We start from the raw sequence: 18,813 nt of genomic DNA, 5'->3' as shown, positions 1-18,813 counted from the left end.
TCTGTTTTTCAGGTTGGTAAACTAAACCCTAAAGACCACAGTTACTCTCTGAAGGATGAGCTCTACAGACACGTGCAGAGAGACTGGCCAGGATATCTAGAAGAGGAGAAGCAACTCATCCATAGGCTCCTGATCAGGTGGGTGTTAAAGCAAAAATAACGGTATTTTTAAACCAGGGCTCAGTCTCAGAAAACAAGCCGCAATGACAGCAGCATGATCCTTGGCGGCAAATGCGCCCATCGAAGTATGTTGACTAAAGGTGCTTGATTTAGCCATTGAGGGGCTTAGATGTGTAGATTGTTTTGCTTAAGAGGAAACAGCCGTTATCCGATTCTTTTCAAAGCTACCAGTGTCCACTGAAAATAACAGTAATTTTACCTCGTAGAACACGGAGGTGCTGCTACACTGTTGCCTCCAGCAGTAACTTTGTGTAACTGTGTGACTTTGGTGTTCAGAATCGACAGATAATAAGTTAAAACATCCAAGTCACACACAACAACACCAGTAACTGAATTACAAAGCCATGCCATACCATACGATGCCATACAATGGGATTCAATATGCAATGAACTTTATTGTCCCCTTAGGGAAACTGTTATTGGGCTCAGTGTAGCTGCATTTAGTATACACAATTGACATTATCAAAAAATATCATTTGCTTTATTAAAACAATGAGCTCTCATCAGGAGCCAGTGAGCTTAGTTTAGCAGTAAAGACTGGAGACAGTTACAGGTAATCCACCTACTAGCACCTCTACAGATCACTAATTAATGTCAAATCCTCTCAAAGAACCAAATTTTAGAGGTATTGGCAGAGGTATTTGTTACCTTTGGACAGAGTCAGCTTGCTGTTCCCCTTGAATTCAGTCTTTTGCTCCAAACTAAGCTAAGATAAGCTAATCATCCTCAGGCTGTAGCTCTATATCCGTACAAACGTGAGACTGGAATTCATCTTTTCATCTCCATCAACGCAGAAAAGCAAACAGCACATTTCCCCAATTGTCAAACTGTGGCTTTAAAGTTCTTTCAGACCTTAAGCGGCCCGTTTCTACGTAGATAATGTAGGAAAGACTAGGGGATGGATGCCTTTTGACAGTGCTGGCGTTGATACAGAAAGGCCACTGAATTAATGCAGAAGTCTGCTGTGATCACACTGAAAAGGGGCGCTTCTAAATGACTATTTCTCCGCACTGATGAATCCCCTTAATGGACACATCAAAGAAGAGGAAAATATTCCATGCGCTGAGTTGCCAAATGGCATTAGCATGGAAGAGCAAGGCTGAGCTTTTTCAGGGGGGGCTTCCCCCCCACCCCGTACGTTCTCTGCCTGCCAGTAAACATGCGGGCCATGTGCTTCATGAGCATTTTTGGAAAAAGCGCAAGTCATGTTGGCTGATTGCACAACCCCCCTCTGTTCACCACCCCTGCTAAGTGTAAAAAGCTCACAATTGTATTCATCAACTTGTTTGCCAAGTGTGATAAAACTGTGATAGCCCGTAAACACCGCAAACTCCCAGATTTGTTTCCTCTGGTTGATTCATTTCTCGGAGTAGGTCCTTCTTATTTACTGTCATTAAAATATTAGTTGTTTAATGCATCTGAACTGCAAGAACACCGACCATGTGATTCAAGAGGGTTTCATGAATCCTCTTGGGGGGGTGTGACTTGTTGTGGCGTCTGTTTGAGGAAGGAGCTGTAGGAAGCAGATTAACAGAGAAGAGGGTTTGGTCCTACAGGAGGTGAAATCTGCTGCTATTGTTCTGCTCACTGGACTCTGTTTAGTCTTTGCGGTTGCCTCCTGTCGACTGCATCACCAGAGACACAAAAAGTTCCACGTAAACATGCAGAAAGCTTTGATCGAAGTAAGAAAAAAAAAAAAAAAAGACTGACAGTTTTGTAATGTCAGTGATTATTTCCTCTGCCGCCGTCGCCGTCTTTTCTCCCCGCGTGTCATAATAAATGATAATTGCTCCTCCACTTTCTCATAAATCTGCCGCTGAACGCTTTTTATGAGCTACGTACTGCCTCTTCCTGTTCAGCTTTTTCGGGCCATTTACCTCGCAGTTACTGTCCAACTGAAGGTGCCGTGTGTTCTCCCATCTTTTCTTGCAGGAAACTTCAGCCAATCCACAGTAGCCAGTTGAAGAGTCCCCAGTCCAACCATTCATTCCACAAAACTCCCGGGGACTCTCCTTCACAACTCAGTCCTGCCAAGAATCTCTCCACGGTAATTATTCATCTTCAGGGAATTCTTTTTTCCTCTACTTCCTCCTTCTTCAGAATAAGGACAGACAGGGTATGTCCTCTTTACTGGAATTATGATATGACTGCTGTACGTTTGGTAGTAACAGTGAGTCGCTTCTGAGTATATACTTGATTAAAGGAAAGGAATGAAGTTCGGAAAAGTTTGGGAAAATGCTTATTCATACTCTTACTGAGGGTCAAATTAAAAAGATGGACAACACTCTAATAACTTGTGCAGTGAATAAGATTCGCCAGTATTTACGGTTTACAGTAGCTGGAGCTGGTTAGGTTGGTTTGAAAGGTTTCATGGCACACTGACTCTAAAGTTGTCAACAACTAACAGAGAGAGATAAATGTACTGGTCCCTGTCAAGAAATCCTCTGGCACATAACTGGTAGTAAAATCTTTACTGTTTTGACTTGACTTTTTTTCCCTTGGGCCAAAACTTAAACTTTAGGGTCAGCCATGGGCCAAATACACACACCAGTTGTGTTTTTATTGCATTTTAAGACAAGCATTGTGATTCTCTCTTGAAAGATTATGTCTTGATGAAGAGAAGACATTATGATTTCCTGTGTAAATGTCATAAGACCTGGCTATGATTAAATAAACATGTGCGTCGTGTTCATGTTGTAGCTCAGCCTCTTCTTCAGTTTTGGTGGAGAGAAAAAAAGCAAAGAAAATAGAATTATATTAATATTTTTTATTTTAATTATGGTCATCAGAAATAGTAAAAAGTCATGTCATGTCATTGTCCGAACCGCTTATCCCTTTCCATGGGGTTGCGGGGCAATGTGGGGTTCAGTATCTCGCTCAAGGACACTTCGACATGCAGCTCAGCCCTGCCCGGAGCTGGGATTTGAACCAGTGACCTTCCGATCACTAGTCGACCTGCTCTACCCGCTGAGCTACAGCCGCCCATAGTAAAAAGTAAATAGTGAAAATTTTAATACATCAGGATGCATTGATTATCGTTTTAGCATTGCATCATATTCCTCTGTGTCGATATTGCATCTAATTAAGTGGTGCCCGGAGATCCCCACATGCTCAGATTATGAAAAACAATTAGTAACTTGAACTCAGTAGAGTACAAACCCAAACCAAGGCCCAAAAGTTCCATTTTGTACGCACTCATAGATACCAGCCACATAAAAACCTCATGCATTATTCCCTGAGAAAACCAATAAATGTCAAATATTGCAATGTTAAAGAAATTGAAAAAAGATTAGTGAATCTGTCTGTTTATCCGGATCAACACCAAATGTTAAGGGGGTCTATTCTGGGCTGCTACCCATCCTCCATCCAAGTTTCGTGTAGATCTGTCTAGTAGATTTTGTGTAATCCTGCCGACAAACAAACAAACTGGGTGAAAACATGACCTCCTTAGTGGAGATAATGAGAGCTCCTACAGAAAAAAATAAAACATAATACATTTTTAAAACCTTGGATTATACAAACTAGATAAAACATGTCAATATGTGAGCTGTTGTTAGCGGTGCACAGAGGAAAGCTAGCTGCAGCTTTTTGATTCCCGTGTTTATGCTAAGCTAAGTTAAACAGCTGCTGGTGATAGCTTCATATTTACTGTGCAGATATGAGAATGGAGAATCTAACTTGCAGCAAATAACATATTTTCCAAAAATGCCAAGCTACCCCTTTAGAGTAAATACTTGTGCTCATGCTACAGGCACTTTGGCACAGCTCCTAGAACTTTAATATGTCATATATGTGAGTTAAAGCAAATAATTTACTATGTTCTTTGTTTCCATCCTAGAAACGCCCATTGCCCTCAGACCCATCCAACGTTCAGACCCCCAAAAAACAAAGACTATTAGACCAGTGTTTGCCTCTGCAGTCGCCCTCTCACGGAGACTACAGCACTAATGGGACTCGTAGCTCCACCGGTCATGGAAACTCCGGCGTGCAGATCAAACTGGAGTTCGACAAAACCAACAATCATCACCAGGGGAGTCCAAATCGCCTGTACTCGCCGCATAAACTCAGCGGGACTTCTACTACTCCTAAAGTGGAGAGGACGGAGCCAGCCCCTACTCCACCCAGCTCCAAGCTCCCACACACCGACACATCCATTTGCACTGACCAGCAGTTCGCCAACGGCCAACACAAAAAGAAGAGGTCCAAAAAGCACAAAGACAAGGAACGAGAGCGCATAAAACCGGACTGGATTGAGACCAGTCCGGACCTGAAGCAGAACCAAGAAAATCTTAAAGGTAAAAATGCCATAAAACCGTTAAACTGTCGTCTCTCTAAGGTTTCGTCACACTTCATGTATCCAATTGCGTTGTCATGAATCTGTTTTGGTTCATTTGTTCCAGCCAGGACATTTATCCTCTTTTATTTAGAAAAGTATAACTCAAACAATGTAATAATAGTTGCTGCTGGAAGCCCACAAAGAGGCATTCATGTATTTTCATTTTCAAAGAGCAGTGAGTGTTGTTAGGACTGCAACACTTTGCCTCAGCGCTGCAGTCCTCACTCCTCGCTCCAGTCTGTTGATGATTGACTGCGAAACAGCTGGGTGACCTACGGTCGAGCGAGTCAGCAGGCAGCATTGCCTCCCACTCTGAGCTGCTGACGTGACTGCTTGCCTTGGACCAGATCTGTTATCGGAGGCAGCGATAAATGATTCCATCAGCCTTGATATGATGGGCACATTATCGCATTTGCATTGGTGGATTGCTTTAACCTTTTTTTCTTCACTGCGTGTGTGTGTTTTTCCTATCTGCAGCCCATGAGGGAGAGAAAACACCTGTCAATCGAACCTCAGCAGAGGAACTTCCTGACTATTTAATGTAAGACAAACACACACTGCGTACCCTGACTGTGCTGTATGTTTTATAATCCCAGATTCAGAGGGGATTTGTGATTCGAAAGAGAAGTCCAAGTAATTGTCACAACATCAGTGGGTCCACATAAGTCGCTGTTGATGTCATCCGCCACTGAGGGGGTTTAGGTTACATCGTCTAACCCAGTGTTACAGAGAAGAAAAGAAAACCGACTGGTCCCAGAAGGGTTACGTTCAGCTTCAAAACATTCACATAAATAGAGGGAAGTAAAACACATGTGTAAATGAGCTGTCACACAGCTTTCACTGAGAACGGCTTACATTTATACATCTGGTCAACACATCACGCTTTTAAATCAGTGACGTGTCAGGTGTCTCACACCACTGTTCTGCAGCGCCATCTGCTGGAATGATGGGAAAAAACAACTTAGCTTTCAAGAGATCACTTTCTTCTTTCAAATATCAGCCTTCAAAACATTTGGTTTCTTGTTTTTTTTTTTTTTTTATCTTCTCAGAAAATACAGCACCATAATGGCACTGGAGCAGCGTCAACAGTACAAGGATGACTTCTGTGCCGAGTACGATGAATACAGAGCTCTTCATGACCGGATCGGGGCCATCACAGAGATGTTTGTTCAGTTGGGCTCAAAGATCAACACCCTCTCACCGGGAACACAAGAGTACAAGGTACTGCTCTGATCCAGGAGCCTTCAGCTGCTCCGATTCTACTGAAACAGTGAACAGATCAGACCCATCCTAACACTGTTTTTCCCTTTTTGTGATCTTTTCAGCTTATGGAGGACCAAATACTACAAAAGTACCGGAAATATAAGAAAGTAAGGATTATTTAAAGTTGACCTCATTTCATGTATCACTTGTAGCACGATACACTGGGCCTCATGCAAGAACATATTCACTATCAGATGGCACATGCAAGGACTTCAAGAGGATTTGCACATTTAAAAGAGGCCTTCTTGCTTATAACAGGCCTAAATATTTAACTGAAATCAACTAAACCTTCAACAAACAAAGTAAAACTCTCTGTCATGTTAATGTTCTGTCCACCTTATCAGTGTGATGTGCACCTTGGCTTGCAAATTCGCTGAGAGATTGGACAGCTTCCCCTTTTTCGATGTTATTGCCACGAGTAATTTGGCATAACGATTTATACAGTTCAGCAGTTGCTCGGAAAATTCTGCGTCAGCCAAGTTTTATATGCGTGTTTGCCGTCCAGGGGGAAAATCATCTGTTAAAGCAGTTTTACATCACCTGCAATCAAATTTATCATGTCATGTCTTCCTGGACAACCTCCCATGTTAGTCAGGGATTATTATGCTTCAGCGCAACATCTGCTATCCGACTTCAGGGCAACCAGTCCTTTATTTTATGGCATGGCTGTCAAGTTAAGTCAACTTGTATTTATATAGCCCAATATTATAATATTATAAGCCACAATTTGCCTCAAGGGCTTTACAATCTTTACAGCACTCGATTCAAATGTGGAGAAACAACAAAAAATCATTTAACTGGGGAAAAGTGCAAGAAACTTAGGAAGAGCAGCAGAGGGCCGTCTCCAAGGGATAGATCATAATCATAACAAGGTATATTATCGTTGTGATCACTTTTGGCACTGCTGTTGACAGATAGCATTTAGCAACATGGCTACGGCTATAGTCCGAAGTGGAAAAACAACTGTAAGAATCCCAATTTGACCAGGAAATTGTGATCTCAGTGCGATGAAAAGGCGGCGTTCAGCACCTGTTTGTATTAATAATAGGCAAGTTTCGTTACTTACTGATCTGGTAGAAAGAATGCAGGTTTTGAAACGCTGGTTTGTATCAGCAGGGTAACAGACTTTGACACAACACCTGCACTGTCCATCGAGTGAATGCCTGTCCGTTCACTTGCCCATGGTGATATCTCACAAATGAGCAGCTTGTCATGAAAGAGTTGCATTCATCGGGTTGAAATGAGCTATTTCTAGATTTGTACAGTTTACGAGGGTTTGCTGAATCAGATTTGAAAAACTGGAGAAGATGTTTCTGACAGCTCACTGATGCTCTCTTGTTTTTTTCCTTTTCAGAAATTTCCCGGTTATCGGGAAGAGAAGAAGCGGTGCGAGTACCTCCATCAGAAACTGTCGCATATCAAAGGCCTGATCACAGATTACGACCGAGCACAGGAACTCTCCTAGTAACTGGCCTCTGCCCTCAGCGGGGTGTCATACAACTGGACCAAAAGACTCCTGACGGACACAAAGACTGCCCAGCCGGGTCCTGGAGTCGCGGAGACACTATTCACTTTACTCCTCCGAGTGTCAGTGGAATCGAGGAGCGAGGTTATTCTTTTCAAAAGCGGGCTGAGACCACCGACTCGTGATCAAACGTTGCCCTTTAACATTATGGCTTTTGACGCAGTTATCGCTGTAACGGCTGGATTTTTTGTTCTGCTGTAAAATGGTCAGATGACAAAGTGAAAGCCAAATCTGTGGGGTTTTTTTCTTTTCTGAAATGCAAAACAGATGTGATCCTTCCTGCTTGATTGCATTTCTATTCTATTCTTTATCTTATCAGAACTAAAAGAGATGTTGATTTATAAAAAGTATTAAATTGATGGTACAATCAGTCGTAGGGGAAAATAAATGCTACTAAAGTCTTTATATTTAACACAGAGAAAAATGTGTTTTTGCTGTTTGCTGACAGAAAGTCAAACATTAACAGAAATCATTCAATCACATCAGTTATTCATTGATCACAGTATTAATGAATGTTCACGGTCGTGCCACGATGACTGGCTGGCCACCTGCGAACACATTTTATCATCCGTACGAAACCTGTATTTCTGCAAGACTAAGACCCTTCAAGAAGTACGGGTGTCACGATTTCAATACCACGTGGAGAATCAATTGAAATGAGCGTTCAGTTTGAATTATCGAAATCAAAATCATGATCGATGATTTGGCAGTATTCTTTTCACTCCGTTCTCGCCTACTTGAGCGCAGTTTTTTGCAGTTAAAGAAGTTAGTAGTGACTCATCATTTTGTTCTCATCTGACCTGTGAAATAGTGTTATTACATTTTAGAGGTGCAACGTGCAAGAACTGGCCACCTGTCGAATTCATACTGAAAACAATTAGGGGCCAGCACATTGGTAGTGTAACCGCTAACTGCTGTCAGCTAGTTAGTCCAGTTAGCCGTGCAGCTAGCGGCCCCAAACTGGAGCTCGGAGCACCACTGGGAGTTTTTAAGTTTGCATCACTAATTAAATAAATAAGTAACAGATGACAAGCAAGAGTCAGCAGTCTGAAACTGAATTCAATTATGTGCGTAAAATCGAAGGTCAGATCAAATCGTGAAGAATTGTGACACCCCCTACTTCAAAGCTTCATCTCAAGTATCACTACAAAGATGGCGTGACAATTAAAACACAACAGTCAGGGTTGTTTGACATCGCGCCACTGAATCTGTGCTGAAGACCAGCTTCTTTGGGCTTTGATCATAAGGAATTTTACCCGGTAGCTTTCCGCTAACGTCCTGTTTCATTTCTGAGAAATGTTGGAATGCCACAACACCCTTCCTACCAGGCGCCATAACGCCGGTCAGGACAGTGCTAGTGCACGTTTAGTGTCAATCTCACCCACATGTAGCCTACCATGAACTGCCTTTTCTTTGTCACACTTCTCTTTTTTATTTACTTTGCTGTAGATAAATGGTGACAAGTTGCTTCATGGAACACTTGACAGGTCCAAACATTGAGATTTTCTGTGATCTTTTCTTTGGGTTGAGGTCTTGAGGTGGGATTTCGTTGCAAAAACAGTAACTCACTTCAGTGCGTGTGTTACATGTTGATATAATTCTGCTGGATGTGACAGAGATGCCTTTTAATAAACTGGACTGTGTGATGTTTTTAGCCCCGTGTGTGAAGCGTGGGGAGGATGGCACTGTGGGTCGCTCGCTCGCTTCCGACCGCCTCGGTTGAGTTGGGTGTGAGGAGCAGGCCGACCTCTGGAGGCTGCTAGACTCACTCTAGACTTTCTGGATTTATTTGTACCAAGGCAGGTGCATCTGAATAACCACAACCTGTAATTTCTTTTCACTTTAATTTAGCTGGGGCCTGAAGTAGGAAGTAGTGATCAGATCTCAGTTTTTTTTTTTCCTCTGCATCAATGTAGCTGTGCTCACAACTGTTGTCTTTATGGGAGAATGAAGCTAATATTTGCCTTAAGGTGTATGTTTAGACATTTCCAAGATTACTCCTTCCTCTGAAATGTTCTTGCACAGTTCGAAAGCGTTCTCAAACCTTTTTCTGTAAATGTCTTTTTAGTTCGAAGGAAAGTTCAGTTACTGGTTAGTTGTTGTGCAACAGTCGTCTCATCTGTGTTTGGTCTTATTTTTTGTCTTGATCATTTTTTTTCCCTGTTTTTAGCTTCATTTGTTGTCTCATAATCTTTCAGATAATCATGAACTGTAACGGTATTTAATTCAATGTCTAGGTCCTGTCAAGCACCACTATCAAAGGAATCACTGCAAGAATCTAAACAAAACAATGTGCTTTGCCTCTCTTGATTGCTCAATGCAAATCCTCACCGGGCTTATTGTCACGTACTCTGCAGCTCTTTTGCATAAGTAAAATGTAAATGTGTTTTTTTTTTTTTTTACAATTGGTATTCTGGGATGTTTGAAGGATTAGCAACAGTTGCTCTGTCTCGGCACATATGAACGTTTCCAAGAAAGGAATATTTATCAGCACTGACTATTGGGAAAATTGAGAATTGTAAGCCCAGACAAATATCATCAAAGCTGCAAAGTTCCGGTACACATACGCAAATGTTTTCATTGTTCTGGCTGTTTGGATCTCTTCGATGAATCCTTTTGCCAATATGCATTTTGTTTTGCTGATGCCGGATCAGCGTGCTTTGTTCTGGTACTGGATCTGCAAATCATCTGAGTTCAGTTGTATTCAAAGAGAAGAACACACGGCCTGCTCGGTTAAACAGAATAATTTATTTACGTGTCACATGAATTTTCCATTCATCAGATCAGAAAGGTACTGACATTTTTCTTTTTTTTTTAATGATCACAGGATGGAAATGTCTAAATAACATGATTTAGACCTCGCAGTCTTCAATGTAATAATAATTTCCAGAAGTAATTCCAGTTAAGGGCTTTTCCAATTGAACACTAAAGAAGTATTGTAATCAAACAAATTGCATCATGGGTAAAAACTCCCTTTGGTTAAATATCAGTTTAATCACAGTATGAGGACAACTGTACCATTCGTGTTGCTCTGTGGTGTTTTTGGTAAGCAGCCCCTCAGTGAAAAGGGCTTCTCAAGTGCTAACTGTGATGTTTTTCTACTGTTGCAGGAGTTAACTACTGAAGGTGCCTTTTTCATTCCAAGAGCAGATTCCCCTGTAACTATCATTGGTATTCTGGTGAAAGAAACAAAACACTTGGGCCGGCAGTATTTACACATCTGTAGTTTCACACTGTTGCCACTTTTCAAAGTGCTTTGTTCATGATTTTTTTCAGATTTTGCCTTGTTAAATGTGTAACGTGTATCAGCACTGACATGACAAAGTACATTTTTTTTCCCCAGAACATTTTAAGTGCAAAGGTTTTCCAGGACACCAATGCAACTGCATCTAATGTTAGAATTAAAAAGAATGTCCTGGATTGTGTTTTCCATTTCCAGCCCAGCAAACAATTTCTCTTTAATTTGGTTTGTTGTGCCCCAGTGGAAATGTGAAATTAAACATTTTTTTGCCAATTTTAAATGACTGCAATCTACCTAGGAGAACAAATTTCTTTTATTTATTGCTTTTTATGTGTTTATGTGTCTTTTACGGATTCATCTTTGCATAGTTAGTTTTTTTTTTCTTTTTTTCACAGCAAAACTCAAAGTATGGTGAAAGGGAAATGGAATATATTTTTGCAATTTTTAAATGGTGGATGCTTTATTATGATGTCATCCCCTCGAGAAAAGCTTTCAGAAAAAAACAGTGTATTGTTGTCTCAGTATAATTGAAAAATAAAGCTCTTTTCAATTCAACAATGTGTCGTGTTTCCCCAAGAGGGCAGTGTTACTCTGTTACTCTGTTTCTGGTTTTCCAGTGATCACTAGTCTGACAGTTAATGACTAACATCAGTAATAGACATTGTTTTTTTTTTTTAAAAGAACAATTTTAAAATCATTATGCCTGTTATGTGGCTGTTCATTTTTCATCAAACATGAGAGTGAACATCTCAAATAGATGAAACTAAAACATAATAGCATGTGCACCGGAAGCTTTAAGGACTTTAGTTCCCTAATTTGTCCACGTGAACTTGTTTGGATGAAAATAATAAAACAAACAAACAATTCCGAACCAATATATTAAGATTTTACTTGTGAACACATGATCTAAGGTGCCTTTTTCCATTAAAATGGTTATATTGGTACCATTTAAACATTTTTAATTTTTTTTTTTACACACTTTTTAAGTTAAACAGTGAAATCAGCCAACAGCCAAATAATTTAGAGGTGATTTAATCCCCTGAAATGTCAACTAATTCATGACTTGAATCATAAGAGGTAAAACTTGTAGCAGCATTTTAAGACAAAGACAAGGGACCTGAAGTGGCAGCACTACTCAGATTGAGGTCATACTTTTACAAAAAGATGGATGCAAAAGCAGATACAAAAGCTTGCATCAGTAAGAATCAGTACAAAAGTTAAAAAACTGCTGGTGTTATGTGTGATGTTAGAGAAGACAGGAATGCACGATGTAGGACCTTTAAGATTACAAAAAATTACAAAAGGTTATGATACAAACTTGATCTGCTCCCTTTAAACTTCATCTGGTCCAAATTCAATGCATTGCTTTTGTCTATTTTATAACTATGATGTAATAAGTTCAATTCATCTTTTTCTGGGAGGTACAAAACAATCAGATCCAGTCATCCAAGGAAACCTGCAAGTCTTTCAGTTATTGCAGACTTGAGTTTTCTTGCAAATCATAAATCCTACATAAATGTTAAGAAAACAATGTGCCAGTGACGTGTTACCTAACCTCATTGTGCACAAGGTTGACCTTAGTCCTCATTTACAGCTAGAAACCCTGTTGTGATAACGTTTTTATCTGAAGTTGGTCAATCCAGTTCTTTTCTACCTTTGTTATCACGGTTTGATTCTCAACTCAGGCTGTGTGAGGGTCAAAATCCCGATCAGTGAAGACATGAGACCACAAAATCCCACCACACCTGCATTTGACTGGTATATACCCAACCTGTCTAAAGGAATGAAGAGATCACAGATATTCTTCAGCGTGTCCAGGGCAACAGCGGGATGTGATTTTAGGCTCTCCAACAGCAGAAAGAGAAAAGCATCCAGCTGTGGAACGACAACTTCGACTACTTCAGGATTCTCGCTGAGATGTTGATCCATTTTCTGTCGAAAGTGCTTATCTCTTACTTTCTGTGCCATTAACTGAATAACTACATAAACATCTCTGGTCAGATGCATAACCAGCGAGAGGAAGTAGCAGCGAGAGGCATTAAGGCTCCACCGTTCCTTGTCGATATCGCGGATAAGGCCGACACTTCTGGCCCAAAGTGCATTGTCACAGATAAAGTAGAGGGCGCGGTTGATGTTGGCGGCAGTAAGGCACAGGCCCAGCACTCGGTCAGACAGTCGCATGGTTCGCTTAGCAGCCTCAATGGAATTTATTGTGTTTCCCAGCCTGAACACTGACAAAGAGGAAGGAGAAAAAGGGTATTAGAGCAGTAATCAATTTAATATGAAATGTCAGCTCAACATTTCATAGCAGAGTTCGGCTTCATTTAAACCAAACTACAGAGTGTTCTTCTTTCTGATGGAATAACTGACACTCTCCATTCACTTGGTGCGTTAACAGACTGTGATGGCACACAGTGTCATTCCCAGCTTGTTAAATACTTTTGGATGTCAACCAAGAGCACCAATATTTGACAACCTGAAAATATGTGCACAGCTTTTCCTCAGCATGTGTCCAAGACACATGCAGGAAACCAGAGAGAAAGCCATTTTTAAAAGTCTCTGTGTGTTCATCTCGGGGGTTCATTGTAGATTATTACTGAAATCTCTGTGGTTTGAAGTTTAGTTTTTCTCCTGGGTCCCTGTTTGTACTTTCAGAAATCTGCTTTATTTGACAATTTCATCATGTTCACTTTCAGCTATTCAACAAAAATCGTGTTAAGTTACTGCTGCCTCAAAGATTTCATATAACTAGATAACATTTGTTGGAAAAGAATTGACATTACATTTTTTTTCCCACCAAATTAGCAAAGCTTCATTGGCAGCTGTTCTTTGATAATACTGCAGGGAGAGAAGAATATTTACCAACAGCCACTCCTTTGACAATTACTCAAGATAAGAAGCACCTTTGAGCACCTTAGCCCTGTAGTGGTGTGGTGATCCCTGCTGTGCTGGCCTGACATGCCAGCACATGTATGTGGATGAGTCCCACAGAATCGCTCACATAGACTAATTTTCATCCCCTCAATCCATTAGTAATAAACAGTTAATTGCACTGAGATGAACAACAAAAATCTAATTTACTTAGCCATTAAATTGTGACACCTGCATGTCTCCTTCACACCCATTACCAAAGCCAGTAAGGCTTGGCATAGATACAAGACAGCCCTGTGACTGCAGCTTTGAGGCAGAGAAGAGATCATTAAGTGGCACACCTACAGAGCCGTGCCTCTGCCCCGATACAGCTCAACAGCACCAACATCACGGAGGACCAGGTCTTTAATGCCTGACCCTGCTCTGAGGCAGCACCTTATCCTTCATTTCCATGTGGAGTATGTGTCAAGTCAGTCTCTGAAATATTTTAATTCATATTACAGCCGGGACTTGTCAAAGCCCTCAAAAAAGTTTGTGAAATAGATCTATCAATAACTCTCGGGGCCAGTTTTAAGGTCATCACCATTACAGCCACAGTCGGTGCAGTCACCCACACAAAGTCTATCCCAGCAATCAGCTCACAGTGGGGGAAAAGATACAGATTACAGCTCAGCCAAAAACAGCCATTAGCCTGTGGGCGGAGGGCACATAGATACTACAGAGAAAAACCTCACTGCATTTTGTACTGCACTTTTACAGAGCACAAACAAACATGACCTGACACCAGAGTGTTGCTACTGTTCGGGCCATCATCCACTAATTAAACTGAACTCAAGACGAAATGAATAGTATCTCGCCACCTCTGCTAACCACTGTCCTGAGTTAAACCCTGGTATGGCAGTAATAGGATGGAAGGTTACCCAACAAATTCTTGCGTTTCACTAATTTCCCCAGACCACTTGTGTAATTTTTGGTTTATGGCTCAAAATACACATCTATTTCCACATCATTATCCAAAATGTCACAACTATTGTCACCCGTGACATTTGCTTAGATGCAAATGTTCAACTAGTACAACCCTTCCCTGTACATCATGACTATGTGAACAGCCCAATATGTAAGTGATGGACTTTTTAAAATTGTGGCTCTTCCAAAAGTTTTCAAACATTACAGATAATTTAACTATTGATAACAGAATGGACTCGAGAAAAGTTGAAGATGGTCGTTCAACTTAAGGTGTTATTTGCTTTAGCAGCACATGTCTTGTTGGCCTTAACGAGTGCGAGTCAAGATCGAATCCTGACCTTGATAAGGAGCTATGAATGCTTACAGAGAAAATCAGCAGCGAGCCAGGGTTTTTGAGGCCATTTCAGAAAGAACCTGAATGAATTCATTAGATTATTATGCAACAGACCACAGTTATATAATATATACTCTGGAGAGGCGGGGTGGAATAATAAAAATTGAGTCAAATAAAATAACTACCTTTAACGGAAACTTTCAAAAACAGGTGGTAAGTTGTAAAATGACTTGGCAAAAGACAAAAAGATGGAGCCTGACCGATACTCATTTTTTTGGGGCCAGTGTCAACATTAGGGTGTAAAACCATTCCCGTATCTATTTATTGGTTGATTTTCTTCTAAAATATACAGCAATATACAGAATGTATAGATAAAGACACTTTTAAACAATTCATGTTGTTATTAAACACTTACAAAGGCACATGTGTAATGGAGGCAGGATATTTTACAGTTAAAAAAATGACATGACATCAGTGGAAACAATCAATAATAAATTCTAAAAGAACAAAATTAGTGCCTACAGCATTAACACCAATACATTGAAAAGTCAATATCATCCAACTGATATATCTGTCATGCTTTACAGAAAAGTTAAAACATTTTCTTTTTCAGAATTTATTAAAAGCATGAATCATCAAAGAAAGTTGTTGGTGTGTTCCATCTTCCTAAAGAGAAGTACCTGCCGCTTTAATCTGTTTTATTTGTACTGCATGCGTGTGTGTTTATTAAACTCTTTTTACACTGTAGATCAGACAAAACAAGCTATAGACAATTTAATCCTGTTCACAGGTACATTTTGAGAGGCATTTTTCACGCTTTAGACTCAATTCAGCAGAAATAATAATTAAAGGATCAATCCTGAAAAAAGTAATGATTATTTAGAGCCCAGTGTGGGCAGTTATAAAGAATTGATGGCATTCATGCGGCTGTAAATACAGAGTACTAACTCAGCTGCAAAAATACCTGTATATATATAGGGCAAAGGGGAGGGACGGTGTGTGTGTCACATTTTAGAAGGAGGATCTTATATGTAAAGTAAGCATAGTGTGGTATATTTACATTTTCAGAAGTAAACAAACTGTACAGCCTTTATAGTGCATCCTCAACAGGGGATAGCTATTTACCAGTGTATTTCTTAAAGTAAACAATTTCCGCATTTAATAGGACCAACTAAATCCACCTCATGACCCCCCCTTACTTGCAGTTGAGTTATACTCACATTTTCGTCCAGCGCTCATGGTGGCTTCAAGACTCTTGAGTTTTGCCACGAGGTCCTTTCTTTCCGAGGTGTTTCGAAGCAGATATATCGACAATGCACATGCATACTGGGTGGCCCTAAAATAAATAAATACAGAAAGTGGAGGGAGAAAGTTGTCATTCATTGATTAACTTAAGAACTGACAGCACGCTTTGCTCCCATCTCTACTGGGGACTTCACTTCACGTTTCAGCCAATAAAGTACTACGTCGACATCTTACTATCAAAAAACATAACTCTGAACAACTCACCTGAATATACGATCCCTTCCTTGACTTTGGTTTGTGAACTTTACAAACGCGTCCATGCTTAAATCGGATAAGAACAGGCTGTTCTAGTTAGCCAGCTAAAGGCACAGATGCAGCCGAGACGGTTAACCGTAAATGTCTTGCTAACGTTGATAAGAGTGTCATTTACTTGTTTTCAACTAACACGGCGTTAACAATGGTAGTCCACCGCTTCGACAATTAAGTTTCAAGTAGCTAATCTATTGTTTCTTTGAACTTCTTCCACGTTCACCGTAAAGCTAATTTACCAGTCGGTTAAGTTGACACATAACAATTGAGTTTAGCAATCGCCTACTTGTTTCACCACGGACAGCTGTTCCAACGGACCGAGAGTCGAACCGTTGTTGTTGACGGACCAGCGCGTTACTATTGGTTACCGAGATAAATATACATCCCTGTATGTAAAAATAGTCGCAAAATTAATGTACAAAAATGCACAAGCACGTTTAAGTCAGAGAAAACACATGTTTTTTTTTGTTTTATTTTTTTTTAAATGTACGGACCATGTGAAAATAAAACATTTCAGACTATGGGACACAAGAGGTCACTGTGAATTAAAGATCCACAACAGGAAACCAGGAATTTTCCACTGGGTCTTTAGTTGGTTGGCGAAAAAACACCTTTATTACATTACATGTGCGGATGAAACTGAGAGACAGTAAGTACCTACATATTTCAAACGACAGGGGGCAATGTGGCAGTTGTTTGACTGTCAATTGAATGTGTGCGCACATGTTTTTTTTTTTGTTTTTTTTTTTTTATGTTTTCAGCTTAGTTTTTATTGTGATTTATTGTGTAAGACAAAAGTCACATGGGTGTATTGGAACTAATCAATGGTGTACTTGCACAAATGTACTCTCTCTGTAAATAGACACACATTTGTGACATCTTCATCCTGTAGTTTTCATCGTCTCTCTCAATTCCTTTGTGTCTTTGTTTTCCTTCTCTATCTACCAGAATGCTGTGCTTGAGCTTTTTATTGTCATGTCCATCCTGTGATGTTACTGTGTTAGTCAATTCTGTGCACACTGCATCTATTGCATGCTCCTTGGAGATGGATCTCTTTTTTCGTACTCTTTGGGAGGTTTGTTCCCATTTTTCCCCCACATATTTAAATGCGTTGATGAATTGGTGTATGTGGCAGTAATACGCAGGGGACTTGCATAAACATTTCATATTTCACGCGTAATCAAATATCTGAACCGAGATAAGTGGCAATGCACTTGAATGAATGAGCTGGGCTGCCACTGACTCACAGCTCACCTATCTATAAGTTGGAAGATATTTTTAACTTGAATGTCTCATTTTCAGTCATATCTCCAGTGTCCCCCTTTGTTGATATTGCAATAAGGTAGAGGCATCACCTGCCAATCAAACACAGATGATGACTGTTACTGTCCTGATAACAGCCTGAGTCTCTTTCAAATTCTTATTCTTACAGTAACTCCCATTTAAAAAAGTGTTCTTAGTTAATTACATTTCCTCAGTTCTTCCAGATAGAGACATGGCAGTTGCTTGAATCATTTAGGGAAGAATACATTTTTTTCTCACACACTCGCACACTTTTGCAGTTGCAAAGTTAATTAAAAACTGAATCTGTGTGCAGGCTTTGTATCCACTTACTGAGTCTTTTGTAACACTAGAACTCTGCATACTGTAGCTCACATGCAAGCAGATAAAATACCGTAGAGAAATAACAATGGTGGAAGAAGTTTGTTCAAGTTATGAATTAATAGCTGAGATTATTAGTTTAAAGTAATAGAGATACAGCTCAGAGAGTTAGCTGAAAGTATTAAAAAACCTGGATCCCACAGTTCTAGATAAAGTAGTAGAAAAAAACTGAAAATAATGGATAAATGCTCAAAATAGAAGATACAGTGCTTCAGGTGATTAAAAGAATACAGTTGATGTGGCTAAACATAATGGCTGAATGGCTAAAACATCCAGTTTATCCACTTTTTAAATTATAGTACAGTAAATGCAAGCTGGACCAAACTGATGACAAAGTTTACAGCTGAAAAATTAAAGCCAAATAAACATATGTATTGATGAGGAGGTACTTTAATTCATCTGACAACCATTAAAAAGTTGGAGATCGATCCCACAATCTGCCCCAGGTGCACTCCTGCGTCTGCTTTTTCATGGGATTAACAAATCAAACTAACAGCCAGTCTGTTTCTGTTCTGTCTATTTGGGAGTGCAGGGATTAAAAACATTTATTTATTTAACACTATTTAGGAAGATGCCACATGATGTTTTCCCTGCTGTCGCTGTACGTCAGTGGACCAGTCTCTGGTTCATTCCTCTTATACATTAGCATTATATTTTATTCATAAATATAAGCGCCATTATTCTAAAATTTAAGATATATACATTACACTTTAGACTGCTCTGATAATATTTCCACAATAGCGAAAACCTTCTTTTGCCTTCAGTTTAAAACATATCTTGTGTTTTAGTTGAATGTTACAGTTGTATATAAGGAGTCTCGACTCTCGGCCTCCAGTCTCTCTATAAATATCATTTTACACTCAAGGAACATTCTCCTCAACA

At 40.0% G+C, this 18,813-nt stretch overlaps 3 protein-coding genes across 3 annotated transcripts in view; 1 reads left to right on the top strand and 2 right to left on the bottom strand.

Moving 5' to 3' along the window:
• The window catches only part of LOC119023920 (RNA polymerase II elongation factor ELL), a 29,285-nt gene extending 18,351 nt beyond the window's left edge, over positions 1-10,934 (top strand). The window contains exons 6-12 of the mRNA XM_037106224.1: positions 13-137; positions 2,112-2,226; positions 4,018-4,474; positions 4,993-5,056; positions 5,565-5,736; positions 5,841-5,885; positions 7,133-10,934. Coding sequence (XP_036962119.1) covers positions 13-137; positions 2,112-2,226; positions 4,018-4,474; positions 4,993-5,056; positions 5,565-5,736; positions 5,841-5,885; positions 7,133-7,243 — 1,089 coding nt within the window. The 3' untranslated portion in view covers positions 7,244-10,934. The remainder of the gene's footprint in view (positions 1-12; positions 138-2,111; positions 2,227-4,017; positions 4,475-4,992; positions 5,057-5,564; positions 5,737-5,840; positions 5,886-7,132) is intronic.
• Positions 1-16,056, bottom strand: part of fkbp16 (FKBP prolyl isomerase 16) — a 68,212-nt gene extending 52,156 nt beyond the window's left edge. Inside the window, exon 1 of the mRNA XM_037106225.1 lies at positions 15,936-16,056. The gene's annotated coding sequence lies outside the window, so the exon portion shown is untranslated. The remainder of the gene's footprint in view (positions 1-15,935) is intronic.
• On the bottom strand, positions 11,212-16,607 carry pex11a (peroxisomal biogenesis factor 11 alpha). Its single transcript, XM_037106226.1, has 3 exons — positions 16,225-16,607; positions 15,936-16,051; positions 11,212-12,775 (listed from the first exon to the last, which is right to left on the bottom strand). The coding sequence occupies exons 1-3, from the start codon at positions 16,278-16,280 to the stop codon at positions 12,207-12,209; spliced, it is 741 nt and encodes a 246-aa protein (XP_036962121.1). The 5' UTR covers positions 16,281-16,607; the 3' UTR covers positions 11,212-12,206.
• Positions 16,608-18,813: the final 2,206 nt, after the last annotated feature.

Source organism: Acanthopagrus latus, chromosome 8, assembly GCF_904848185.1.
Source record: "Acanthopagrus latus isolate v.2019 chromosome 8, fAcaLat1.1, whole genome shotgun sequence".
Lineage (NCBI taxonomy): Eukaryota > Metazoa > Chordata > Actinopteri > Spariformes > Sparidae > Acanthopagrus > Acanthopagrus latus.
The sequence above is the reverse complement of the archived record's forward strand: the minus strand, read 5'-3'. Positions and strand labels throughout refer to the sequence as shown.

What these genes read in the sequence shown, in the direction of transcription:
- pex11a (XM_037106226.1), bottom strand. Translation starts at nt 16,280, where the DNA reads ATGGACGCGTTTGTAAAGTTCACAAACCAAAGTCAAGGAAGGGATCGT. An exon ending in GGAAGGGATCGTATATTCAG is followed by an intron (nt 16,052 to 16,224) that starts GTGAGTTGTTCA and finishes TATTTATTTTAG; the next exon opens with GGCCACCCAGTATGCATGTG. An exon ending in CATGAGCGCTGGACGAAAAT is followed by an intron (nt 12,776 to 15,935) that starts GTGAGTATAACT and finishes CCTCTTTGTCAG; the next exon opens with TGTTCAGGCTGGGAAACACA.